Source organism: Citrus clementina, unplaced genomic scaffold (assembly GCF_000493195.1).
Source record: "Citrus clementina cultivar Clemenules unplaced genomic scaffold, Citrus_clementina_v1.0 scaffold_3, whole genome shotgun sequence".
NCBI lineage: Eukaryota > Viridiplantae > Streptophyta > Magnoliopsida > Sapindales > Rutaceae > Citrus > Citrus x clementina.
Window position 1 is genome coordinate 37,058,742 of NW_006262339.1, and position 17,117 is coordinate 37,075,858.

General features: G+C 32.4%; 3 protein-coding genes and 1 pseudogene across 3 annotated transcripts; all 4 read right to left on the reverse strand.

Moving 5' to 3' along the window:
* Positions 1–214: 214 nt before the first annotated feature.
* LOC18048898 (probable E3 ubiquitin-protein ligase RNF217) lies at positions 215–2,344 on the reverse strand. Its single transcript, XM_024189562.1, has 4 exons — positions 1,689–2,344; positions 1,455–1,606; positions 1,051–1,104; positions 215–231 (listed from the first exon to the last, which is right to left on the reverse strand). Exons 1-3 carry the CDS (start codon positions 2,342–2,344, stop codon positions 1,067–1,069), a joined length of 846 nt encoding a protein of 281 aa, XP_024045330.1. The 3' UTR covers positions 215–231; positions 1,051–1,066.
* Positions 2,345–4,536: 2,192 nt separating this feature from the next.
* LOC18048953 lies at positions 4,537–8,031 on the reverse strand (annotated as a pseudogene).
* Positions 8,032–8,942: 911 nt separating this feature from the next.
* On the reverse strand, positions 8,943–11,756 carry LOC18048954 (probable E3 ubiquitin-protein ligase RNF217). Its single transcript, XM_006442812.2, has 4 exons — positions 11,046–11,756; positions 10,785–10,930; positions 10,092–10,141; positions 8,943–9,211 (listed from the first exon to the last, which is right to left on the reverse strand). Exons 1-3 carry the CDS (start codon positions 11,651–11,653, stop codon positions 10,104–10,106), a joined length of 792 nt encoding a protein of 263 aa, XP_006442875.1. The 5' UTR covers positions 11,654–11,756; the 3' UTR covers positions 8,943–9,211; positions 10,092–10,103.
* Positions 11,757–13,164: 1,408 nt separating this feature from the next.
* On the reverse strand, positions 13,165–14,040 carry LOC112099942 (probable E3 ubiquitin-protein ligase RNF217). The gene is made up of 2 exons (XM_024187476.1): positions 13,406–14,040; positions 13,165–13,318 (listed from the first exon to the last, which is right to left on the reverse strand). Exons 1-2 carry the CDS (start codon positions 14,017–14,019, stop codon positions 13,165–13,167), a joined length of 768 nt encoding a protein of 255 aa, XP_024043244.1. The 5' UTR covers positions 14,020–14,040.
* Positions 14,041–17,117: the final 3,077 nt, after the last annotated feature.

Genomic DNA, 17,117 nt, shown 5'->3' on the forward strand with positions numbered 1-17,117 from the left:
ACCATTTCAACATCTCCGAGTAAGGCATGTGATACATATATCCATACCAATGAGCTAAACTTTTCCGTGTATATGGTAATCAAAATCTTGGTATGTATCAGAGCTACCGATGTGTGATACTACGATAAATAGTTGACAAGTGACAACTTGAATGTACCATGTCGATGGGAGGATAGCACAATCGAATCTCACAACAAAAGACAGTAACAGCAAAAGGGACCTCTCGGATGCCTGAGAGATAAAGAAAAGAAAAGGAAAAATGAGTATAATATAATTCAGTGAGTGGATTGTTAACATTACTACTTTCATAACATACAGGGAAAGTAGGGAATAATTTAACGAGTTAATAATAAGGTAATGGAACCAAGTTATTGATAATGCTTTCAAATAGTATTCTGTTTACATCCGTATGTGTAAATGGAGAATATAATGATGCAAAATAACAAATTTCTAAGCATATCGAAGATTTGGTTATAACCTTGTTGAGAGAATGAATGCACAAGGAGAGCATAGTCGTACAAGAATGCAGTAAGCTCAGAACTAAAGCAGAGTAGTCACAGCTAGTCGTGGACAGTAAAAAAATTGAAAATGATCAATGAGCATGAAGAGCGATATATGAACTTTTATAGCTACCATAGGCAACGTTTATACTCAACACACGTGCAGAGGGATATAAGCTGACTACAGCAAGCAGGATGGCCATGCAAAGTGAATTCATACATGGCACTGATGGCAGAGATAACCAGACGCATGCAGAGCAATATAAGCTAATCATAATATTATGACTGAAATATATATTTGTGTATAGTTCCAAAACATATTCTGAGTCAATATTGAAATCCTACCAAATCTTACGATCAAAACATATAAACATATCAAATACTGTGATTCTTCGCTTGAATAAATTCTGATTAGCAGAGTAAATGTCATAGCATCATCCATTGTTAAACTTCATAATCAAGTACGGAACAATCAGTAATTACTAAACTTTGTAAGCAACAATAGAAGGATTGTAATAAATTAAAAAAAAAAAAGGGTAGATTGACTCACAGCTATAAGAAGAAGCTTAGCTTTGATCTCGGCCAGTCCTGCGATTATCTTCAGCTACAATAAAATGCAACAGATTAAGTACTTATATGTGGTAAATTTGGTGCATAAAAGGAGATGAGTGGCCTTTCAGCTTCTTCAACGTACTAAGCAATGTATCACGCACATTCTCTCAATCATATGATCAAACAAGTAATGTGTTTCACTGTAAACTCAAAAGGTAACATCGCTTTTAAATAATATTTTCTCTCCCGCGTCATCCATGGCATTAACAGCATCAATTAATAAAAGTGGCACCAGAAATTCTAGTCTGATCAGACACTATCAATCGACACTCGAATCTAAAAATAATAATAATATTGAGTGTACAAACATTGAAACTATAAGAAAATTGTCGAACTACTTACTTCTTAAATTCATCAAAAGAGCTAGAAAAAATATAATTCCTGCGATGAATAAAATTGGAAATGCTCTCCTGCAGTTGCATGGAAAACTTCTAAAGCATGAACATCCGAGCGGATATTTTCCCCCACATTTATAACAAAATTGAGTCTTGCATCTGAAAAAGTAAATAATTTTGATCACGAAAAAAGTTATGCTTTACAAAATAATAGTTAACCAAAAAAAAAAAAAAAACTAGCCTGCACATGACAACAGAGCAGCCGTTCTTGCGCTCAACACAGTGGCCACAGCCAGGGCACCTAGTCCAATTCATCGTCTCCACAAGCAGCCCAAACATAATATCATTTGGGTCCCTCAAGTTCCCACTTTCTTCACATCTGTACCCAGCATGCCATTTCAACTTGCACTGAAAACATAACCATTGCTTACAACTTGGGCACTGAGCTTTCTTCAATGTCCCATTTCTCTCACACTCATTCACCACCAAAGCCATGCAGTTTGTGTTGGGACAGTAGCTTCTCTCGAACCCCAGAACATAATCGTCGCAAAGAACATCACACCATTTTGAAAAAAGACTCGATGGGATGATGGGTTCGCAAGAAAAAGGGTCTAAGTCATGCCTACACTCTAATCCAGGGCATTCGATTTTGGCTGTGTTGTCGTCTTGGACCTTCACTTGTATGTATTTGGCTATGCAATCTTGACAGAAAGGGTGTGTGCAAAGATTCTTGTTCTTGAATTTCTTGCTTGCTGCCATTGGCTCTATGCAAATCTCACAAGTAAAGCTGCTTCCACTGCTTTCTTCTTCTTTTTCTTCTTCTTTCTCTAGGTTTTCTTTTGGTGTCTGCAGTGTATTTCCCATGACTTTTTTGCAGCTCTCAATTCTCTCATTCATTTTCTTTCAGAGTCCATTTTATAAGGTATTAATGGAAAAGCAAACGAAAACTCTTGGAAACATTTGTTAGATTTCTGATTGTAGAAAGTACGTTGTGTTCTTAACCGAGCCATTTTGTCCCCACACCCCCCCCGCCCTCCCTTTTTTGACTGAGAATATAACAGACAACAATTTCGCACCGTTTTCCTGGATAGGGGATAGTTCTTTCAACTTTCTGCTCTTGCGCTTGCTTGGGGTTACGCGTGAGGGACGAGCTTACACGGAAATAACCATGTTTTTACATTATAATTTAAAGTCCTTGTATTTTATTTTATTTAAAAATCAGATTATTGTTATTAACTTTAAGAAATAAAGTCTAAGGTCTTTCTTTTACCTTTTTTTTTTTTCTGAATAAGCCAACTAAATTTTAATGCAAAAAATTTTCATGCTTTATTTTTATTTTTCATATATATTCCCGGAATCTACATACGTATGTCCAACTAATACAAACTCATCTTTGTTTTCCTACTCACATTCCTTTCCATTTTGCTGAGTTACTTCATTCATTAAGTTCTTGAATTTTCCATGCATATCATCATAATTATTATTCTTAAGCTTTTTATGTAGCTATGTATATAGTCTGTATTTATAGAATCTTTTTTTTTAACTGAATTGGGTTTTAATTCATACTTTAAGGTATGAGTGAATGACTTTGGGTTTAGGCCTTTAGGGTTAGAAAGTGTTCTATCATTGTCCAATTTATATTGCCCATCCTTACAGATTTTAACATGTAAACTTAGAAAGGGTGCAATGTAAAAAATATAGATTTTTATTTTTTTAAAGTTATAAAATAATAAACAATCTAATATTTATTAAAAGAGATTAAGATAAAATAAATAAATAAATATATCATTTAAAATCAGACATTCAAATCTATTTATAATTCAAACTAATTCAATTATATTTAAATTTCAGACAAAAAAATGCCACATAAATATATTTTCTCTGTTACAAAAAGTAGTATGACATTATACATAATACATTACACTAAAAATCCACTTAGAATCAGAAACTATTGGTCCTCCAAGTACAATTCATTACTCTCTTAAAAGAGAGGCAAGACGAATAAACGAATCGAACTTGAATCAATTCATAAATGAATTAGATCAAAATTCAATACATTTGAAGTGATCAAACTAACAGTAATTTCATGATTCGAATTTGATTCGTTTATTAAACAAAAATCCATTTAATTTGTTTATTGTACAAAATTAAGCGAATCGAATCGAATCGAATTTAGATTTGTTTACTATTCGTTTAGTCATTTATATAGAAGTATGAACAAATCAATCGAATTTGGATTCGTTTACAAAAATAATAATTAGTAAATAAAAAATAAGCGGAATAAAATTTAAAAAACCATAAAATTAACATCCTCAAACTTACAAACAAATCTTAAACAAATAAATGAATCAATGACTTCAAACTTAGATTATTTAACAAATTGAATTAAATTCACCCATTTATTAAATGAATCAATTTTTTTAAACTTAAACCCATTTAATTTGTATCGAATTTATCCGAATAAAGAAATCTTGTTGCCACCCTACCCACAACATACATGGAGAGACTCATAAAATCGAGTTCAATAACCAAGTAAGAAATGCTCCCCGTTAGCGAGTCCAATTGGTTTAATTGATAATTTATCGGAATATTGTAACAAAGTATGGTAATAAACTTGGAATTTAGTTTACAAACAAATCGACTAAATCATGCTAAATATGACGTCAATCTGAAGTTAAATAAAATGTGACGTGAAACAAAAATTTTATTTTATATTATATTTTTTAAAATTATAAGTACTTGGCGCGCAACGAGAACTTCTCATATTCCCTTAAAAGTCCATTTTATACGTTTTTCAATTACAATCTCGAATCTCCTCCGGTATTAAACAGAGCTGTACTAATTATTTATTTTCCATCACTCAAGTCTCAAGAAAAGGGAAAATTGTCTTATTATTTTCTGAAAACTGAAATTCCAATAATTATATTCAAAATCCTTAATAAGCATTAGCCCTGGTTAAACGCAGTAACCCTCCCAAAAAAAAAAAAAATTGTCAGAATTTCCAACCCCCCCCCCCCCCCTTTTTTTTTTTGGGACTAATGACCCTGTAAAGCAGTTCGGAAAATCACTTCTAAATAAGTCGATGAAGTTCACGTCCATTAGATCTCCTGAGAAAGGCATGTTATATGTATATAAATTACATCCGTACACCATCCCTCTGAATGAACTAAACGTTTCCGTTTTATTTGGTGATCAAGATCAGTACATATCAGAGCTACTTCTATCTAAGTAACTACAAGAAATAGTTTATAACTGACAATTAGAATAGACTAAGTTGGTGAGATGATAGCATGCTCGAATCTTGCTATAAAAAGATATTAACAGCAAGGAGGAAGCTCTTGAATGCCTGAGGAGATAGAAACAAGAAGAAGAAAGATGAGTATAAATGTATAATATATATAACTCGGTGAGTGGATTCTTTGAAGATTACTACTCTCATAACATACTTTCTGGAATCCACTAGTACTAGAAAAGAATAAAAAAACAGAAATAAAGATAAAATTACAACAAGGAAGAAGAGAATAATATAATGAGTTATAAGTATGATTTCAGTTAATATTCTGTTTACATCCATATCTATGATTGGAGAATGATGTAAAATAACAATTCTAAGCATATTGAAAATTTAGTCACAACTCAATGCACAAGTAGAGCATACCAAGCCCATTGTACATGAATGGAGTAAGCTCGGAATTAAAAGCAGAACAGTCACAGCGAGTCATACACTGCAAATATAATCAATGCGCATGGTGAGCAATATATGCTAGTCATATATAAGTGGAGTGTTGTCACATACTTGTGCAGAACTGTTATAGCTGCCATACTTGATACTCAACACACGTGTAACAATAAAAGCTGGTCATACATAGACTACAGTAAGCAAGATACTCACCCAATGTGAACTCATAAACAGCAGACATAATCAACATGCTTGCAGAGAAACAGAGAAACATAAACTAATAGTAACATTGTAATGGTTCAGCAACATATTTGAATTCACTATTAAAATACCAGATCTTGAGAGAAATGCATATAAACTTATCAAATATTGTATTTTCGCAAATGAAAATTCTGATTACGGACTATATGTCATTTCCTCAACCATTGTTACACTTTGCTATCACGCAATGGAACAATTTGTCATTAACGTTGTAAGCAACAATAATGAGATAAAATAAATAGAAAATCAATAGTTCATCCACTCACAGCATAAGAAGCTCAGCTTGGATCCGGGGCAGTCGAGCACTTCAGGTCAACTACAACAAAATGCAAAACATTATTTACTTATATGTGCTTTCTAATCTTAAAGTCCTTGATTTATTTGTTAGGAGGCATGCTAAGTTGCGATTAACAGATCCTGTTGTTCTTGCTGACATGGCAATATGATCTGGCCCTCTAGAAGCTGAGAATTGGTGCAGCTTGGCAGGGTACTTTTCAGCTTCACAACAATTTTACTTTTGATCCACATAGAGTGAAGAAAATAATTAAATATGTCAATTAATTCGCTAAATAACAAGAGATGACTGATCTTTTAGCTTTTACAACCTAAGACTAAGCAACGTGCCAAAATACAAATTCCCACAAAGTTGTAATCATTGTATTGTTAGACTCTCTCAACTCTCAAGCATATTATCAAATGACTAATGTGCTTCAACACAAACTCAAGGTAACATCATTTTTCAGCACTATTATCTTCCACATCATCGACAACATTAACAGAATCAATTACTTCAAAAAAAAGGACCGGAAAATTGTGACCTCAAGTCATCAACATGCACAATAAACTTATGCAAGATCCAAAGTCTAACCAAAAGCCCTCTTGGCACTTTCAATATTTCCAAGACCTAAAGTTCTGATCTGATCAAACATTCATGTATAATCACTATGGGCCCCTTCTCCATTGTCAAACACTACCAATTGCATTACAAATCTTTTTTCTTTTTTAGAAAAAAAAATTGAAACAGAAATGATAAAACTTTAATTAAATCAGCAAAAAATTTGAAGCTCAGAAATTTTTCATACTTACTCTTTTTCATTATAGCCAATACAACCGCATGCATTACAACTATAATTGCAATGTTTGCAATCATTAAACGGCAGTATCGGGTTGTTTGGCATGGACATCCAAATAAAGTCTTTCTCCCACATTTATAACAAAATCGAGTCTTGCATCTGAAAAATAATAAATTAAAAAGGAAAAAAAAAACAACTTTGATCATGAAAAATTTTAATTCTTGAAACGTTAATTAATAAAGGGAAATTATCATTTGTATACCCTTAGTTTACTCCATTATCAAAAATACTACAACACTTTGAGGGTGTATCAATCGTCCACCCTAAGTTGACAAAATGTATCAGCTGACCACCAAACCGTTAGTTGCCGTTTAAGTATGATGACGTCAGAAGGGTAATTTGGTCTTTTCATATGATACAAGTGATAATTTAAGGGTATGCAAGTGATAAAAAGAGAATTTAAGGGTATACAAGTGATAATTTTTAAGGGTAAAATCGTCAATTCACTGTAACTCCGTTAACTTTCAAACGGCAACTAACGGTTTGGTGGTCGGCTGATACATTTTGTCAACTAAGGGTAGACGATTGATACACCCTCAAAATGTTGTAGTATTTTTGATAACAGAACAAATATAGGGTATATGAATGATAATTTCCCATTAATAAATAACAAGGAGAAAAGAAGGGAAACAAACTGGCCTGCACAAGACATAAGAACAGCCTTTCACTTTCTCAACACAGTGGCCACAAGCAGGACATCTAGCCCAATTCATCGTCTCAGCAAGCTGACCAAACACAATATCATTCCGGTCCCTCAAGTTTCCACTTTCTTCACATCTGTACCCAGCATGCCATTTCAACTTGCAGTGAAAACAGAACCATTGCTTACAATTTGGACACTGGGTTTTCTTCACCTTGCCACTTCTCTCACACTCATTCACCACCATGACCATGCAATTTGTGTTGGGGCAGTAGCTTCTTTCAAACCCTAGAACATAATCCTCACAGAGAACATCACACCATTTTGAAAAAAGACTCGCTGGGATTACGGGTTCGCAAGCAAAAGGGTCTAAATTATGCTTACAGTCTAATCCAGGGCATTCGATTTTGGCTATGTTGTCGTCTTGGACCTTCACTTGTATGTATCTGGCTATGCAGTCTTGACAGAAGGGGTGTGTGCAGAGACTTTTGTTCTTGAATTTCTTGCTTGCTGCCACCGACTCCATGCAAATCCCACAAGTAAAGCTGCTTCCATTGCCTTCTCCTTCTTCTTTCTCCAGGTTTTCATTTGGTTTCTTCTGCAGTGTGTTGCCCATGATTTTTGCAGCTCTCAATTCTCTCTTTGATTTCTAGGAAGTCCATTTTTAAAATCTATAAATGGTAAAGAGAACCAAAAGTTTTGGAAACGTTTTGTTTGTTTCCCGATTGTAGTGAGCTTGTTGCTGTTTCTTTACTGACCCACTGCGTTCATTCGCTGACTCGCAAAAAAGAGTAAAACTCGCACACCAACGGGGCGGGGCGGGGCGGGCCGGTTCAGAGCAGTGCATCCAACCATCGGCTTAGCAAGAAAATCATATTAGTGGGAAAAAATTTATATAACATCAAAAAAAAAATTCTTATTTCATTTTTTTTATACATTTTAAGAAACTAAAACTTTAAGAAAGCAGTTAAATCATAAAAGATTGAAGAGCATATATATATATATATATATATATATATATATATATATATAATCATTCTCAGATACAGACGTCCGTATTTTTATTAATGCAGACACACTTTTAAACCGTGCGGTTTAAAAGAGTTTGTTATTAAATAAACTATAAACCCGTATAATTTTAAAGAGTTAAAAACTAACTCTCTTAAATCTCGCGGTTTTAAAACGTGTTCGTATTAATATAAAAAAGCGCCCGTACTAGAGAGGGACTATATATATATAGTGTATTAGTTTAGATTTTTTTTTTGTTTTTAATAATAAATTTAATTTTGACGGTTTTTAACGTTAAGTTAAATTTTAAAGTTGAATTTATGTATTTAATTAATCCAACACGGGCATCAATTATTTAGATAAAATATGTCATCTGAAAATTTTGGACGGAACCTTGGTTGGTGGCTCCACCCCTGGGTCTAATAAAAAGGATTATTTGAACCAAAACTCTAAACTGTGTATGTAATCTCTAAGTTGTGGAGGCCAGGGATTGCACGGCTTGTAAGTCGTAACACAGAGCTGGGCAGCTGCATAACAATTTAAAGCTTCCTGAAATTGCATGACTTAAAATTAAAGTATTTGCCGTGTGCTACCAGAACCTCTCATTATCCCTTAAATAGACCTTCATTTTGATTATTTTTTTTAAATTACATTTTTCTCCTGTATTAAACAGAGCTGTAATTATTTATTTCCCATCACTCAAGAAAAGAGAACTCTCTTATTTTTTCAAAATTTAAATACTTATGATCATCATCCCTACAAGAAAAAAAAAATCGTCAGAATTTTCATTTTGCTTTTTGCCTAATGCCCCCTAAAGGAATTCAGACAATCATTCTGTGTAATTCAAATGAAGTTCATGACAATGTTTATGTGTACATGGTGATCAAAATCATTACATGCATCAAAGCTATCTACACAAGTACTACAAGAAATAGTTGATAAATGATAAGTGACCGTTATAATAGACTGGGTTGATGAGAGGATAGCGTGGTCGAATCTCACAACAAAAAGATACTAACAACAAGAAGGAACCTCATGAATGCCTGAAGAGATAAAAAAAGAAAAAAGAAAAAAATAAGGATAGTATATATAACTCGGTGAGTGGATTCTTAACATATTATTACTTTCGTAACATACTTCCCGGAATCTATTAGTACTACAAAATAAGAAAAATGAAACAGAAACAAATATAAAATTACAAGAAGGAAGCAAGCAAGTGAATAGAATAATGAGTTATGAGTCAGATCACAGAGCAATAATTGTATAATGATTTCAGATTTTCAGTTAATATTCTGGTTACACCCATATGTATGATAGGAGAATGATGTAAAATAACAAATCTAAGCATATTGAAATTTTAGTCACAACTCAATGCACAAGTAGAGCAAAATAAAGCCCGTCAGACATGAATGGAGTAAGTTCAGAATTAAAAGCAGAACAGTCAGAGCTAGTTGTCATACACTGCAAATATAATCAATGTGCGTGTAGAGCGATATATGCTAGTATTGGAGTGTGCTCATACACTGGTGCAGAACTGTTATATCTACCATGGACAACGTTGATAATCAAAACACGTGTAACAATATAAGCTGGTTACACGTAGACTACAGTGAGCAAGATACTTACCCAAAGTCAATTCATATACGGCAGAGATAATCAACATGCTTTCGGAGAAAAATAAGCCAATGGTAATATTATAATAGTTCATCAACATATTTCGATTCAATATTAAAATCCTACTAAATCTTGACAGAGAAGCATATAAACTTATCATATAGTATATCTGCACATGACATATACAAGAGACCACATGTCATTTCATCCACCATTGTTAAGCCCAGTAATGAAGTTATCGAACTATTAGTTACTAAACTTGGTAAGCAAAAATAGTGATCTATAAAAGTAAATAATTCATCCACTCACAAGATAAGAAGCTTAGCTTTGATCAGGGGTAGTCGTGCGCTCCAGGTGACCTACAAAAAAATGCAATACATTATTTACTTATATGTGGATGCTATTAACAGATTCTGTCATGCTTGATAACATGGGAACATGACCTGGCCCTCCAGAAGCTGACAATTGGTGCAGCTTGGCAGGGTACTTTTCAGCTTCATAACAATTTTACTTCAGATCCACACAAGATGGAGAATATAATTATGTCTGTCAATTAATTTGCTAAATAAACAAGAGATGAGTGATCTTTTAACTTTTCAACCTACAATTAAGCAACATGCCGAAATACAAATTCCGGCAAAGTTGTATCCATTGTATCAATCACATTCTTGTAATCAATGTATTAGAGTCTCTCAAGCATATTATCAAACGAGTGATGTACTCTAATGTAAAACTCAAAAGTAACATCATTTCTCAACACTATTATCTTCCACATCATCCATGACATTGAAAGTGTCAATTATTTTCAAAAAATTTTAAAAAAAAAGCCACCAAAAACCAAAAATAGAGACCTCAAATGGGCACTATAAACTCATGCAAGACAAATCTTAGCAAAAACCCTCTTAGTACTTTCAATATCTTGAAGACCTATCAAACATTCCTGCCCCTTTTCCATTTTCAAACACTACCAATTGAAGCTAAAACATTTTTTTTCAAACTTACTTATTTTCATTCCAGCGAGCACAATTACATGGAATATGACCATCATTGCAATGGTTAGAATAGTTAACTGACAGAATCCAATTGTTTGGCATGAGCATCCAGATGAAATCTTTCTCCCACATTCATAGCAAAATCGAGTATTGCATCTGAAAACGTAATTAGATTAAAAAAAAAAAAGGAAGAAAGTCAATTTTGATGATGAAAATTTTGAATTCTCAAATTATTAATTAAAAATAAGGAGGAGAGGGAAAATAAACAAGCCTGCACATGACAACAGAGCAGCCATCCTTGCGCTCAACACAGTGGCCACAAGCAGGACACCTAGCCCACTTCATCCTCTCCACAAGCTGACCAAACACAATATCATTCTGGTCCCTCAAATTTCTACTTTCTTCACATCTGTACCCAGCATGCCATTTCAACTTGCACTGAAAACAGAACCATTGCTTACAATTCGGACACTGGGTTTTTTTCACCTTGCCACTTCTCTCACACTCATTCACCACCAAGGCCATGCAATTTGTGTTGGGGCAATAGCTTCTTTCAAACCCTAGAACATAGTCCTCACAGAGAACATCACACCATTTTGAAAAAAGACTCGCTGGGATTACGGGTTCGCAAGCAAAAGGGTCTAAATTATGCTTACAGTCTAATCCAGGGCAGTCAATTTTGGCCGTGTTGTCGTCTTGGACCTTCACTTGTATGTATCTGGCTATGCAGTCCTGACAGAAAGGGTGTGTGCAGAGATTCCTGTTCTTGAATTTCTTGCTTGCTGCCATTGGCTCTATGCAAATCTCACAAGTGAAGCTGCTTCCTCCTCCTCCTTTCTCTAGGTATTCATTTGGTTTCTTCTGCAGTGTGTTTCCCATGCTTTCTTCGTTTTCAGCTCCCAATTCTCATTTCTCTGTTTCATTTTCTTGCAGATTTCATTATAAAAGCTGTAAATGGTAAAGGTGACCAAACTTTTTTGGAAATGTTTTGTTTGTTTCCTGATTGTGGTAAGTTCGTTGCGCTCTTAATGACCCACTTTGTCCATTTGTTTGAGTAAAAAATCGAGGCTTCTTTGCAACTGCGCCACATCAGTGGTCATTAATTTGCGTGCTGCATAAGCCCACAACCTCAGTGGAAATAGAATCGTAGTAATAAATGATATACATCAACACTCATAATCCTAGCTGTTTTATGAAAATTGAAAACCAGTTATAATCATGCCCAAAATCAATTTAATGTTGATTTCTTCGAGATTCAAGAAAGGAGGACAACTAAAATTTTGAAAAAGAGAAATCGAGCAGCATGTTTATATCGATTGCCCCGTGTAGGGAATCTTTTCCACGAACGATTAGGTGGGTGTTTCACATTGGGTTGGATTTCAATTTTAGGAGATAATGATTACGAACTAAGAAAAATAATAGTTTTGATAGGTCGTTTAATTCTTATATTTTGATATTAGTGTCAGTTTAGTCTTTGTACTTTAAAACATTCTTATTGTTACATTATTGATATCCTGCTATTACATTTTGCTCATTTTAACTTAGTTTTAAAATATTATCTTCTTACAATGATGTTTCTTATATTATTTTTATAAATTAGTAAAAAGAAAAAAATTAGATTACTAATTTAATCCCAAAAATAAAAATAAGAAAGAATTTATATTAATTTTTGTAGAACATTTTGCTGAGGAGTTAATACATTAATTTATTTATTAATGTCCAAAAAATTGGTAATTTATTTTTTTTACAATATTAATTTTTTTAACATACGCAAGCTTCCACAAAAGTTAATGTATATTCTTTTTGTTTCTATTTTATTTTTGAGGTTAAAATAGTAATTTAATTTTTTTATCAATGTCTAAAAAAGAAATATTATTTTAAGACAAGTATTATTGTAAAAGAAAAGCAAAAGGAACAAAAGTAACGATAAGAGTGTCAATAGTTTAACAATGTAGATGTTTTAAGGTAATTTTATAAATATAAGAGATAAATTGACACTAATCTCAAAATATAGGGATCAAACGAATTTTTGCTCTTTCAATTCACTCTAATCTGGCGGTCAAAACAAATCAAGATCACATCCTTTCCAAATATTACATTAGAAGAAAACATACAATATTAATTTCAATTCAAAAATAAAAAAAAATTATAATACATTAGAGGTATCAGATCGATTATAATATAATTAAATAATATTGTAATCGTGTGTGTGGATATTTTTTTCAAACCAATATATACAAGTGATAATTAGTTATATTAAACTCCAAGAATTGATATTTGGCACAAAAAATTGTGAACTAACAGTATATTTTAAGAAATTGCATAGAGCCAATAAAAATTAAACAATAGTTATAAAACAATATTGAAGCTAAGAAATTCTTCATGACTATTTAATAGAAGCTACCCCATATTATAAGTGCAACAAACACAGCAAACAAAACCATTTGTATAAAGAGCTCTCGAAAGGTGTCTCTCAACAAAACATTGCATGAACATCTACTTGGAAGCTTTCCCCCACATTTATAACAAAACCGAGTCTTGCATCTGAAAAATTAAAATTAGTTGATAACAATAATAAACTAAACAGCGATTTTGATCAAGAGGAAATTAAAGAGGGGAAAATTAACTAGCCTGAACACGACCACGTGACAGCCGTTCTTGCGCTGAACACAGTGGCCACAACCAGGACACCTAGCCCACTTCATCCTCTCAGCAAGCTGCCCAAACGCGATATCATTTCGGTCCCTCAAGTTTCCACTTTCTTCACAGTGGTACCCTCCATGCCACTTCAGCTTGCACTGAAAACAAAACCAGTGCTTGCAATTTGGACACTGAGCTTTCTTCATTCTTCCCTTTCTCTCACACTCATTCACCACCAAAGCCATGCAGTTCCTGTTTGGGCAATAGCTTCTTTCATACCCTCGCACGTAATCTTCACAAAGAAGATCACACCATTTTGAAAAAAGACTGGATGGCATCATGGGTTTGCAAGAAAAAGGGTCTAAATTTTTTTTACAATTTAACCCGGGGCATTCGATTTTGGCTGTGTTGTTGTCTTGTACCTTCACTTGTATGTATTTGGCTATGCATTCTTGACAGAAAGGGTGAGTGCAGAGATTCTTGTTCTTGAATTTCTTGTTTGCTGCCATTGGTTCGATGCAAATTTCACAAGTGAAGCTGCTTCCATTGCCTTCTTCTTCTTGTCTCCCTCGGTTCTCAGTTGGTCTCTGCAGTGAGTTTCCCATGATTTTTTCTCTTCGTTTTTTTTGTTATTGTTGTTAAGAAATAAAGTCATGTCTATTTGGTTAATTTAATCTGATAAGTTTTGCTAGGTTGGTATGTTTAGCAAGAAACTTGGATTCAAATCATGCTAATATCATGCATGTTATAAAGAAATTTAATTTAGGGAAATCTAACTTACTATTATTGTTACAAGGTCACAATGTTTTTGTGAATAGTTAAAAATTGCTTGTTACTCTTCTCAAATTTTTTGTCGAGTGTAACAAGATTTAGTTAGCAAATCATTTACATTTGAAAAACCCAAAAGAGTAGGCTTGGAGAAAAATAAATCGAACCGATCGGTTCGTGAGTGGTTGTACAAGATTGGATTGATTTCCAAACCAATTTGATCAATATTGATGTAAATTTTTGCTCAATGTATAATAACTAATTTTGTGTTATAGAATTTCTTCTAAATCAAGGTTTGTGACCTACTTTTTCCCTGAGGTGATTTCTTAGATCACGTGTCTTCTTATGATTATTTGTCTAAAAAAAAAAAAAATTGTCCGAGGGTACTAGTTTGTTGGCGATAACCTTCTCAAATTAGCCATTGTACTGAATTTCTAAAAAACGAGTCTATAGGGAGTGGGACAATTTTATATTCATATTATGTCTTACCTCCAAATGTGGGAGGCTTTAGCCTTATATAGATTACTTGAATAATTGAGTTAAAGGAGTTATCATGATACCCGGCATTGCTAGTTTGACAAATGTCCATAAAGCCCATGCATAACGACACTTATCAATATGTGTCAATATTTGTTCATGATAGATATTCTTTGAACACTTAGCTTTTGACCTTAAATGGGCTTGGACTTGACTACAGCCCTTATATTGGTTCCTTATTAAGAGGATTGGTTTAGCGGCATAATGAATTTTTGTTAAGTCATTGCTAGTAGGCACTTATAATATTTTATAAATAAATGCCCTTAATCCATTCTTATAGAGAATAGTCCTAGAGCATTTTTTCTAACAAGATTTGCATGTAGGCATATTTGTAAAATTCTACCCATAAACGGTTTCCTATGTTTGCCCATAAGTGTATTTCGTAAAATATTTATTTGCTCGTAGGCTCATTTCATAGAACGTATGTTTGTTTGTAGATTCATTCCATAAAATGTATGTGTGTTTCATAGGTGCATTCTGTATAATGTTTTGATCTATAGACTCATTCTATAGAACACTTGTTGAATTATAGGCTCATTTCTTAGAATGTTTGTTGGCTCATAGGCACATTGCATAGACTTTTTGTTGGCCTATAAGCTCATTCTGTAAAATGTATATTTGCTCTAGACTCTTTACATCAAGCATTTTCTATATATCTAAGTCATTCTTGTAGAAAATAGGTCTATATCATTTTTTGTAGAATGATGCATTTAGGCATTTAATTAATTTTTTTCTTAGAATACTTTCTAAATACCTAAGTCATTTTTTAGAGAATATATCTAGGTCATTTGTGTATAATCATGTCCTTAGATATTTTGTGGATTTTCATCTTTGGACAATTTACATGTAATATTTTACGGATAATACTTTTTAAGAATCTAGGTTCACAAGAATAACCTAGATAATTTCATATAGAAAATTTTTGTGGGGCTTATTTTTTTGGGTTGTTGGGCTTTTTGTCAATTTGGTATAATGCTCATCAGATTTGTTTTGGTACTAATGAAAACAAAATTGGGAACACTGAACTTCTCTCCCTCATAGTTGAACTAGAAGATACCACCCATACGTTTGTTAGTTTTCTTTCTTTCTTTCTTTCTTTTTTTGTTTTGGTGGGCCTTCAAACAACTACATACATTTTATGTAGTGTTGGGAGTATGCGAAGTAATTTTTAAAGTTTAAAGAATAAATTATTATCCGAAATAATTTTAAAAAATATTTTATTCTATTTTCTTTTTTGTAATATACTGATAATTATTACTACGTAAAGGTAAGTTCCTTAAGACAAGATCTAGAAAAATTTTAACTTATTATAATGTGGAGTTTATTTTTATTTATAACTAGTCCAAATTGGGGTTAAAATTTTTTATAACTACATAGAAGTTATTCCTACATAGAGTAACACTATAGAAAGGTTTTCCTGAATATAATATATGCTGGCTGATATAACTGAAAGACAAACCCTCAATTCTTGCTCTAATGTGAAAAAAAAAAAAAATTTCTCTAGAGGTTGGAGCACTGTTTATTGTTTATTCACTTCCTTTCGCATTTGTACTTCAACCAATTGTGATAAAATTTAAATACAAATGGCAATAGTGGACTGATAAAGAGCATTGCTATAGGAGTCATGTCATATTTAGATAAGATGAAAATATCTCATCGATCTGTTACTCTATTTACAGGGCCGGCTTTAGAGTGTTTGGGGCCTTAGATGAAATTTTTTTATGAGGCCTCTATTTGTTTTGCAATTTCAATACTCCAAAAATTTTTTTAAAAAAAGGCTCAAAATTTATTCTATTTTTAATTCTTGAATTTTAAAAATAAAACCTAAAAAAAGTTAAGAAGATATTTTTTATTCCATTAAAACTATTGCAAAATAAACAATCAAATAAATAAGAATAATATTATTTTCAAATAGGATATTTAGAATGATATAACATAAAAAGTTGAGATGATAAATTAATGATCCGATAATAGAAATAGACTTTGTATTTCTATAAATTGATTTTTTTTAAATTAACAAATGAATATAATAATTTTCTTTATAGAGAAGAGAGGATGAAATTTTTTCATTTACTGATTTTTGAGATTACAAAGATTTTAATAGAAATTAAAAGAAATATTAAAAGTCAAATATTCTAACATTAAATAATTAATTTTTTTGAGGAAATTGAAAAGATAACTAATTAAATTTTTTTTTTGGAAAGACTAATAATGAATGAATTAATGATTAAATAATATTATTAGTTATATCTATTTAACATTAATGTTATCAAATATAGATTTTTCATAAAAAATAATTGTTAACTGTAGGATAATTAATAATTAGAGAGATGTTAATAAACTTTTTGATTTCTTAAATACGTAATTTAAAAAAATGAGAATTATTAGAAAAAAACTT